At 32.1% G+C, this 11,020-nt stretch overlaps 2 protein-coding genes across 2 annotated transcripts; one reads left to right on the top strand and one right to left on the bottom strand.

Moving 5' to 3' along the window:
• Positions 1 to 1,216: 1,216 nt before the first annotated feature.
• Positions 1,217 to 3,940, top strand: LOC127083313 (endoglucanase 7). Its single transcript, XM_051023620.1, has 5 exons — positions 1,217 to 1,849; positions 1,931 to 2,235; positions 2,312 to 2,909; positions 3,071 to 3,243; positions 3,412 to 3,940. The coding sequence occupies exons 1-5, from the start codon at positions 1,444 to 1,446 to the stop codon at positions 3,811 to 3,813; spliced, it is 1,884 nt and encodes a 627-aa protein (XP_050879577.1). The 5' UTR covers positions 1,217 to 1,443; the 3' UTR covers positions 3,814 to 3,940.
• A 632-nt stretch (positions 3,941 to 4,572) lies between these two features.
• LOC127088004 (uncharacterized) lies at positions 4,573 to 5,962 on the bottom strand. The gene has a single exon (XM_051028915.1). It carries the CDS (start codon positions 5,779 to 5,781, stop codon positions 4,837 to 4,839), a length of 945 nt encoding a protein of 314 aa, XP_050884872.1. The 5' UTR covers positions 5,782 to 5,962; the 3' UTR covers positions 4,573 to 4,836.
• Between the last annotated feature and the right edge of the window lie 5,058 nt (positions 5,963 to 11,020).

The raw sequence follows: 11,020 nt of genomic DNA on the forward strand, positions 1-11,020 counted from the left end.
GATGAGATACCATGAGGGATCTTAGGGTCAAAATTGGGATCTTACACACTAAGTTGTAACAAACTCAGGAACAACTCGACATGATTTGCTATACAACTTTTATATTTTGAAATTCTCTAATATAGTTTTATATAGTTTTCTTTTTGAAAAGATTTTTATTTTATTTTATTTTTTCTATTTTCATATATATAAAAAGTATTTACTCAACTTTTTTCTTCATATAATATTCAATTTAACAAATGGCATCCTGCTAAATGATGTCCAGCTTGTTATTTTAAAGGTGAGCTGTTTATTTATGAGCTGTGCATGAGTAGCACAATTATCGTCTGAGTAGCACAATTCTACCAATTGAAAACAAATTAAAAAAAGTGTTATAATTATTCATACTACAGGACACCACCTCAACCGGGCTCGAGGATAATATATATCAACAAGGAATATCGTATAAACTTTCTTCATCTAGTTGTGGAGAAAAATACGAAAAAAATAGTAGAATTTTGAGAAAATAGTATTAAATTGAATGAAATAAAATGGGTAATGACGGTTCATTTCTCTATAATAAGTTAGTACTAATATTTTTAAATATCTCTTTTCCAAAAAAAACTTAATAACATTGAATCAAACCAAGAGATAAGTTGTCTATTGTGATCTTTTATTATTTGAGGGACCAATCACTTGTGCCTATCGGATATTCAATTTTTAAAAAATAAATTAAATTAAATTAAATATGTATTTGAATATTAATTAATCCAGGTAAAATGTAGCTTGAGAAAACATTTAATAGCTTTTTGGTAATATTGAGTAAATTAAAATAATATATAATATACTTTAATTAAATAAAAGTTACATACCTTTATCATATACTCTCACACATATCTTATTTTTTTTGTTCACTTACCCTAAAAAAGAGATTTCCTGAAACTTTTTTTCTCATCAAACTTCATTATTTTTGGATTTTATTGCATATATATCACGCGTTGTAACGAAAAAGAGAAAGTTTTCATCTTTAGGATTTATTAAATAAAATACGTAAAAATTATGATAACAATATGCAATGTATATAATCTATTTTTATTTAAATTTATGAAACCCAAATATATTCATAATTCAATTGGTTGAAATTAACTTTTATCCCAATAAAAAGTTAACGCGTTTGACTGTTATTAATCACATATATTAAACGTTAATTTCCAAAAATCGCGATGATGAACGGGTACGTTGGATCTATCTGACTCAAAAAAATGGATTAAATTAAACGATTCTTCATAGGCATAACACAAAGATTCTTCCACAAATTCCAAAGAAAAAAAAACCTCACTCTCTTTTCTCTCATCTTCTAAAACCTTAACTCTTAACTTAACTCATATATTTTTTAGATCTAATGAAGAAAAACTGTTGTAACAGTTGAGGCAGAGAGAAAAATATTATATTCTACTATTGATCATGCATACGAGAAATCTATGGGGAGGATCATGTGAATTGAGCCCTAGTGAAATAACATCCGGCTACGAGACCAGCCGCACCGGAGATCAATGGGACAAGGCGGCATTACTCGATAACGGCCATCATCATCATCATCACGGCGGATTGGACGAGACACTACAAAGTTGGGTTCTTGAAAGGCCTGGCAATGATAAGAAGAAGCACAAGTACGTCGATATTGGTTGCATGAAGTTGAGCCATAAGGCATTGAAATGGATTTCCGGTATTTTATTCGTCGCGTTTTGTGTAATTGGGCTTCCGATTATTGTTACAAACTATTTGCCAAAGCATCATTCTAAACCCATACCACCTGATAATTACACTCTCGCCCTTCACAAGTCACTTCTCTTCTTCAACGCCCAGAAATGTATGTAATCTATTCATTTAGCAAAATTTCATGATATATTGAAGTATAATATTTTATGATATGTATCTTTGATTTGTGTAGCTGGGAAATTGCCGAAGAACAATGGCGTTCCGTGGCGAGGAGACTCGGGGTTACGAGATGGGAAAGAGATGGGTGATAAAAAAGGACTTGTTGGTGGTTATTATGATGCAGGTGACAATGTGAAGTTTCATTTTCCTATGTCCTTTGCTATCACAATGTTGAGTTGGAGTGTGCTTGAATATAAGCACAAATATGTAGCGGTTAACGAGTATCATCATGCAAGAGAGCTCATTAAGTGGGGTACTGATTATTTACTCTTAACCTTCAACAGTTCCGCGACCAAAATCGACAAAATTCAAGCTCAGGTATTTCTCTGTTACCGATTTTAGTCCATGCGAGCTAAGTAAGCGAAATATATCTGAATCTGATTTTTATATTTAGGTTGGTGGATCTCTAAATGGTTCTAAGACACCGGATGATCATTACTGTTGGCAAAAACCAGAAAACATGGACTATCCGCGACCGACTATAACTGTATTTGAAGGACCTGATCTTGCAGGAGAAATGGCAGCAGCATTAGCAGCAGCATCTATTGTTTTCCAAGACGAATCCGCTTATTCAAAGAAACTCGTCAAAGGAGCTGAAACTTTGTTTTCATTTGCAAGAGATGATGGTAAAAGAGCATCCTATAGTCGTGGACAACCTCACATTGAACCTTATTATAACTCATCTGGCTACTTGGATGAGTATATGTGGGGTGGTGCTTGGTTGTTTTACGCTACTGGAAATACTAGCTACATTTCATTGGCGACAGATCCTGATTTACCGCAGAAAGCGCATGCGTTTTATATGAAACCTGATTTGAGTGTCTTGAGCTGGGATAATAAGTTACCTGCTGCAATGTTGTTGCTGACAAGGTTTAGGATGTTTCTTAATCCTGGTTACCCTTATGAAGAGATGTTGAGTATGTACCATAATATTACTAGTCTTACCATGTGCTCTTATCTTCAACAATACAAAGTCTTTAGAAGGACTAAAGGTAACATGTTATTTTTTACTGGTTTATTTGGATACACAACTTGATTAAGCGCTTATTATATAAGTACTAATGTATAGTCAAATAGTTTTTATATAAGTTATTATGGAGAGGTCATAGAAATAAGATGAAAGCAAAATAAACCATGGTTGTCAAATTTGCAGGGGGTTTGATACAACTTAACCATGGACGACATCAATCTCTTCAATATGTTGTCAATGCGGCTTTTATGGCATCTCTTTTTGCTGATTATATGGAAGCCAGAGGTGTTCCTGGATGGAATTGTGGCCCTAATTACATTCCAAGATCTGATCTCAAGTCATTTGCAACCTCTCAGGTTATCATATTCTTCATTCTGGTTTTGGTTCATATATTTTTGTCAGTTGTATTATTTCAACAGTCAAATTCAGACATTTTTCGCCACAATTTTGTAAGTGATCATCAAAAGTTCTCCAAGTTTTCTTTCAGAAAACACTAACGCGCTATTAATATTCCAATGAAACAGATGGATTACATTATGGGTATAAATCCAATGAACATGAGCTACATAGTGGGATATGGCAAGAAGTTTCCAACACATGTTCATCATAGAGGCGCATCAATTCCAAATAATCACAAAATTTACTCATGCACTGATGGCTGGAAGTGGCGCGACACCCCTAACAAAAATCCTAACAACATTACAGGAGCAATGGTTGGGGGACCAGATTGTTTCGACCGGTTCCGTGATTCAACAAAGAATTACAGCTACACTGAACCAACTTTAGCTGGGAATGCAGGACTAGTAGCTGCTTTAGTTTCCTTAACAAAGACTGCAGGTAGCGGCATTGACATAAATAGCATTTTTACATATATTCCACCCTTTGGGCCGAAACATCCACCTCCACCACCACCTTGGACACCATGATATAGTCTATTTCATACATTTATTTTATCCTATTCCTTTTGTGTTCTGGATACTACTTCTCCATTTTTCAACTTACTAATTCATATAGATAGATTCATCTATTTCTAATGACATAACTAGTTGTACACTCTTAGAATTTCATTTAAATTATATTATTTAGCCCTGTTCATTGCGAAATCATATTTTTGAATTAACTAGTATAGAGACTTAAAGTTCCTACGATTGGAATTTCCTATATATTGTAACTATAGTCAGTTCAGTTATCTCGATGGATACAGATTGAACGGTTCATAACTTGAATGCTTTGAGCACAGATCTTTATCTTCAGTGATCGATAGCTGGGAATCTATTTCCATTGTCTACATTCTTTATGTCATGTGGATTTTAGATAAGGAACTTGATTTGGATCTCAAATGCATGCTAATTGAAAGACTATTAAGACATCATGATTTTGTTAAGAAAACATGGAGGAAAAAGGATGGATTCAACCTCAAGGCAAAAGAGCTAAGTTTTATTGGATACTATTGACTAGTATTGTTGCATACACATCCTTTCAAGCAAAAACCAATATGACTCAGTTACCAATTCATTCTATAGTTTTGTCATGTTCATATCAGGTCTTTGTTAAGCCTTATAAAAGTAAAACAAAGACTTAAATTTAATGAAACATAGAATACCATAAAAAATCTAATAAAATCACCATGCAAACAAACATCAACTAGATCTTCCAATTCACTTTCAAAACCAATATTGCTCATATCCATTAAACTCAAAAAAGAAAGTAAAACTATACAATGTCTACTAGTTGCTACCGTGGTTTTAAATTGCAGCCCACAACTTTAAGTCTCTGTTACGACGTTACAACCCCAAACTTGACCGTATCAGCTGCATTTTCCCATATTTTGCCGCATTATAAGACTTCACAGCATTACCACAATCGCAATTTAAAATCACCGTGGCAATCATGGAGGCTGTCGCTATCTTATAAACATGAAACCGATCTCTCTTCTGCCTAATAACTTATTACTCAAGTTTATAGGCACAAAGTACAAGACAGGCTTCAAAAGGCGTATGACTTTTAGTCGAATAATAACCACTAGTAGCACTACCATCATCACTCTCACAACTTTCAATACCTCTTTCCTCTTTATCACTCTCAACTTCTGTGACCCCAGGTTTGAAGATAAAAAGCCCAGGCCCAGACCCAGAAACACTAAACAACCAATCATGAACATCCCAAAACACATGCACAGGTTGTTTGTTAACCATAACAGTTTGGTTCCCTCTAAACTTCCACTGCAAATTCTTAACATGAACCAAAACAATGCCATCAATACTTATCCACATTTCAGGATCTTTATTGCCAACTGTTGAACTTTCCACAACAATATCACTCTCTTTTCTCTTCTCATCGAGTTTCGCCTTTGTCGAAAAACTTTTCTTTGCAAGAACATTCTCTCTTTTAACCAACAGTGTAGCCTCAATAAGTGTCTGCTTCATTTTCATTCTCTTGTAAGCCTTTTTCTTGTAATCTCCCAACAACAAAACAACCTCTTCGTCGCAAACTAAAGCAACATAGTAATCGCCATACGGTTCAGGGCAACTGCCACAGAATTTAGCCGATCGTAGATCCCAATACACGTCGATTTGATATCCGTCGACGCCCAACGACTTATAACCTTTCTTGTTCCAAAAGTACCACGGCTTAACATCGATTTTGCAATTGTAAAGAAAGTGATCGCCTCTCGCGCTGTCGATTTTGAGGTTTAATGTATGGTTCATGAGGTTTTTGCACCATAAGACTGATATATGTCTCCATTGGCCTCCAATGCTGGCATGGTAAATGCATGTAACTGTGCTTTGTGCTGTTTTTGTTGGCAATGGTTCTTCTGATATTCTTTGTGATAATGTTGAATCATGGTCCATGTTTGAGACTGATTGTGATCTGAATGAAAGATGAAAAGACATCAAGCATACCCCTTCTAAAGGGGTCCTTTAATAATGGATTCAATTCATCAAAAGGTTTATCATCATCATCATTGAACAGATGAATGAAATGGAATTGAAGATAGAAACGATGAAAAGATGAATCAAGAGATTAATTAGATGATTAAAATTTGTAAATATCATAGAAAAATAATGTGACAGGTAGATGTAATGCTGTTGATGATTTGTTACATAAAATTTTGGCGATGAAAGAGTGATGAATGACACCAAATTTTGTTTGTTTGAAGAAAAAGTCTTACATTAGAGGCTACAAAATAGAGGTGTGTCCGAATGGGAAGGAAGAAAAATAACAAGTCTTAAATAACTAATTCATTTTAATCAACATCATAATAATAGTACCATAATTAGGAAATTAACAACCCTTCTTACAAACCAAGTTTATGAAGATTCAAAGAAATTGAAACTAGTGTAATTGTAAAATAAAATGAAAAAAAGTTTATGAAGATTCAATTGGCTTGTATATTCACTTTCTTTTATATTTTATAGAATTATAATATAACTTGTACTTAATTATTGAAAAAAATCTGAATAAAGATGGATCTTTAATAGACTTACCAAGAAAATAATTGTTGTAACTATAAATTTTAATATAACTTTTTTTTGTCAATACTTTGATAGTAATAGGCATAATTTAAAGTTGTTTAAGGAGGTGTTTGTCTTATAGATTAATAAAATTGGATCCAACCGATCGGTTTAATCGGTTGAATGGTGACTGAAGATAAATTTGGTTGAATGAACCTTTTAAAATCGCTAGTGGATTAAAATTGGAGTAAAATTAAAAAATCTGGATTGAAACGTCTAAAACTATTTGAAAAAAAAAAATTGAAGTCGATTTTGTAAAACTGTTCGGTTCAAAAAGAATCATCAAATTAATCATTTTTTTTAATTAAAAAAAAATTAATAGGTAAATATCAAAACTTAACATACATTCCTTAATCACAAAAAAAATACGTGTTTTTTTACAACCATATAAACTTTTAAATTTTATCACTCTATTATAATTTTTTTTTCAATCATCACACCATCCAACTAATATATATTATCATTCAAATCAATATTGTTTGTTGTTGTCAATTATGACTTGTTTGTCTAGTTCAACTCGAATTTGTTTTTTTATGTTTAATTATGTATATTGTATTGCTTTTTTTTTTTTTAATTTTCTATTTTATTTAATTTAGGTATTCTTAATTATTTGAACTTTATTTTAGTTATTATGTACTATTATTTTAGTTTTAGTTTGAATTAGTTTAAATTATTTTATTATATGTACTATCGAAATTGTTGTATTAATTTTATAATGGATTTTTAAAATACTTTTTATTAAGTTATAAATATATTATGTGTAATATGTCTACGAAATTTAGTTTCATATTATTAATTTATTTAATAAACGGTTCTACCGTAGATTTAATTGGTTGAACTAATTAAACTTTAAACCAAAAGTTTCACCAACTCAATCTCTGATCTGATTTTTAAAACATCAATATAGATGATATAGAAATAAGTTTCTTAAAAAATAATTTAATCATAAATTCACAAGCGTAAATGTTGTATGCATGTCGCCATTGCCCGTCAATGGTAGTAATTAAACCATTAACAAAAGATGAAAACCCCTTAAGTACAATATCAATGGTAGTAATTAAACCATTAACGAAAGATCATAACCCCCTTAAATACAATATCGATTATTGTCATATCCCAAAATTTGCCTGTTAATTTTTATGATAAATTGATTCATGCATGGCATTTATTTCACATTTGCATTTATTCATTAGCATACATTCTCATATAAATTATAAATTTTAATTTATTTATTATGTGATACAGATATAAAAAATAATAATGATTTTGGTTATCTATATGATATAAATAAATTATATATATATATATAAATAAAATAGTTTTAATTTAATGATAAATAAAAATAGATTTGAATTTTAATTGTATAATTAAAATTTTAAATTAATTTTATTTGTTAAAGCTCATTAAATTATAATAACTATTTTTTTATAATTTAGTGACTCATGTTCCATTTATTCATTATTTATAAATAATATTTATTTAGTAATTCACGTTTTTTACTTAATAAAATTTATTTATAAGAGTAACATTTTTTTAAAAGCCCATAAATTATAAAATAATTTTGGTTGATATAAGTAAGAATAATTTTGATTTTTTTTAAATGATGAAAGTAAAAATAGAAATAGGTTTAAATTTTAATTCAATATGTAACTAAAATTTAAATTAATTTTTATTTGTTAAAAGTCATTTGAATTATTCATTATTTGTATTTAATAAATATTTAACAAGGTTAAACCCTAACTCTCCTAAAGTATAGGAAGAGATCCAAATATTTAGCAAGGTTAAATACTTCATATGGCTGCAGCGAGAGGGGGAGGACGAAAAAGAGGAGAGATATGGCGGAAGAAGATACACAAGGCAAGGCGGAAGCAAGAAGATTCACGGGCAGGGAAAAGAGAAGCAACCATAAAGCACTCATAGCCTGAATAAGAACGACACACATACAGTGAGCAAGCTAGAAGAATCAAATCCCCAGTAAGTGTTCATTATGGAATTTGCATCCAGCATGATTACCTTGCAATACTTCTTAATTCATGCATGAATAATATTGATTTAATATATATATATATATATATATATATATATATAATATATATATAATATATATATAATATATATATATATAATTATATATATATATATAATATATATATATATATATATATATAATATATATATTATATATTGAGATGATGTATTCATGGTTTGGTGGATGTTGATATTGCTTTATTCAAGTATGCATCTGTTCTTGATATGTCATAGCATGTTGGAGAAATTCTGTTTGCATGATTAAAGAATTATATCTGCCATTTAATTATTATTATATGAGTGTTGTTTCTAGCATGATTATGTTTATTTCACATGTTGTTATTACATAATAATGATGATGATGATATAATGGTGATAATATAAATCCTTGGTTGTCTTTAACATGTATGTGTAAGGTTTGTTTTATCATTATCACTTGCACTAAAGAGAACTAATACATGAGTAAAATAATATAAGCTTCTTGATTTGTGCATGGCTATTTTTATTATTGCATGATGATTACATATGATCTTATTTTATGTGTGTGGTTTGATATAAGATGAAATTACAGGTTTGTTGTATTCACATGAAAGGAATAGCATGAGAAAAAAATAAAGTAGCTTGCTGCAAGAGAGAAAGCTGTAACATGCATGGTGGTGTTGTGTCAAAATGGAAAAATTCATGTAGAATTAATATATATTTTAATGAAGGCGAATAAATAACAAATGGACCAATATGGCTCGTTGGTAGCTCCCCCCTCACTGCAACGTAGAGGTCCTGGGTTTGGTCCCCCCGGACCTATTTTTTAGCTTTTCAGTGTTTTTACTATGTTTACTCCCTTTCCACTATAATTAATTCACCACTATTTTTCACCCTCTCTTTGTGGGGATACCCCTAGCAAAGACCCTTTCGATTAAATCATCATCATCCCTAAACAGATAAGTCATAGTCCCTTCGATCAAAAGGTCAATGTCCCTACAAGATAAATCATAGTCCCTCGAACGTTGCCTTCGAATATATGACCTTGTAGCCTACCTTCGATCAAAAGGTCAATGTCCCTACAAGATAAATCATAGTCCCTCGAACGTTGCCTTCGAATATATGACCTTGTAGCCTACGATTAAATGATGATCGTCCCTTCGAATGCTAAGGTATCCTTACAAATGTTGCCTTCAATGACCAATCGACGACCCCACGATGTCCCTTTACATCCAAAGGATAAGACTACTGACTTCTCAATAGTAAGGACAGTTTTACCCTCCTAAGGATAGGAAATACCTATAAAGACCTTAGTTAGGTATAACTCTTAAATGCTTGCTCACAGCTTAAAATACTTTTCACACCTCACACTTTTCAAAACATCTTTTAGAAAATCACCACTTAGTATACATTCGCACCAGAATCATCGCCGAGTTATATTTTTCTAAACATCTTTCAAAATCAAACGAGATAAACACTTTGTATACATTCGTACAAGAATCATTACAAAGTTAAACTCTCCTTTCAAAATATTTTCTAAACACACCACATTTCTCAAACACTTTCTCAAACAAGGAAAACATAAGTGAGTTAAGCAATTAAGAGCCCATGGATAACCATGGATACAAAGGATGCTAACACCTTTCCTTTGTATAATGTACCTCCCGAACTCAAAATCTAATCAAGGTCTTTCCTGTTCTTTTCCGCCTTTCCTTATTGGATAAAAGAAAAGTTGGTGGCGACTCTTGCTATCCGCAACATTGCTTTTCAAAGCAAAAACACAAAGTCAGTTCACCGTATCACAGAACTGGCGACTCTGCTGGGGAATCTTAAAAAGAGAGGTTACCTTAAAGATAAGATCACTTATGTTTTCGAATTGTTTCTTTGTCTGATTTACTTTTAAGGGATTGTTTGGGTATTCTATGCTTGAGTTAAAGATCCTACACCCGGATCTAGTGTACCTTAGGTAAGTAGCAAGAGATCATCGCGACTGTCCGGCGTATACTGGAATGGTTAAAATGATGGCTACGGTTAATGTGACACTTTGGATGTCCTGATGTTCCTCATGTTTACTTGAGGAAAAATTTGGCGTCTGCGTGGTGTCATCAAAGCATTAACCAGACCTTTAGAACCCTAATTGACTCATCCTAGCCATTAGAAAGTAGTGAGATAACTGACTTCGGTTCCGACTAGGGTTGGTTGATACTCGATACTACACTCTTTGAGATTGGACTTTAGGGAAATTTTGGTCAACCGCTTGGTGTTGCACTGAAGTGGACTTAAGGAAAGGTCAATGATTTGAGATCCTTCTAGAACCCGGTTACTATTCTAGGACAGGTTGAACCAACCAAACTTCAGTGGGGAGGGTACTTACCTATGGAACTCATGCAAGCCTTAAAATCTAGGAATGATTGTGGTGTGACTTGTTTGTGCTTGTTACTTACTTGACATCATAACATCATAACATCATGACATCATGGCATTGTACTAACCATTTCGAGGACTTAGGGATTTAACTTTGCTCTGTTTTGTAGGGATATGGCTTCCAGGAAGACCATCCGGATCAATTTTGTAGCGACCTCTCCTCAACTCAAGGATTTAGTGTCGGAAC

This window comes from Lathyrus oleraceus, chromosome 5 (assembly GCF_024323335.1).
Source record: "Lathyrus oleraceus cultivar Zhongwan6 chromosome 5, CAAS_Psat_ZW6_1.0, whole genome shotgun sequence".
Lineage (NCBI taxonomy): Eukaryota > Viridiplantae > Streptophyta > Magnoliopsida > Fabales > Fabaceae > Lathyrus > Lathyrus oleraceus.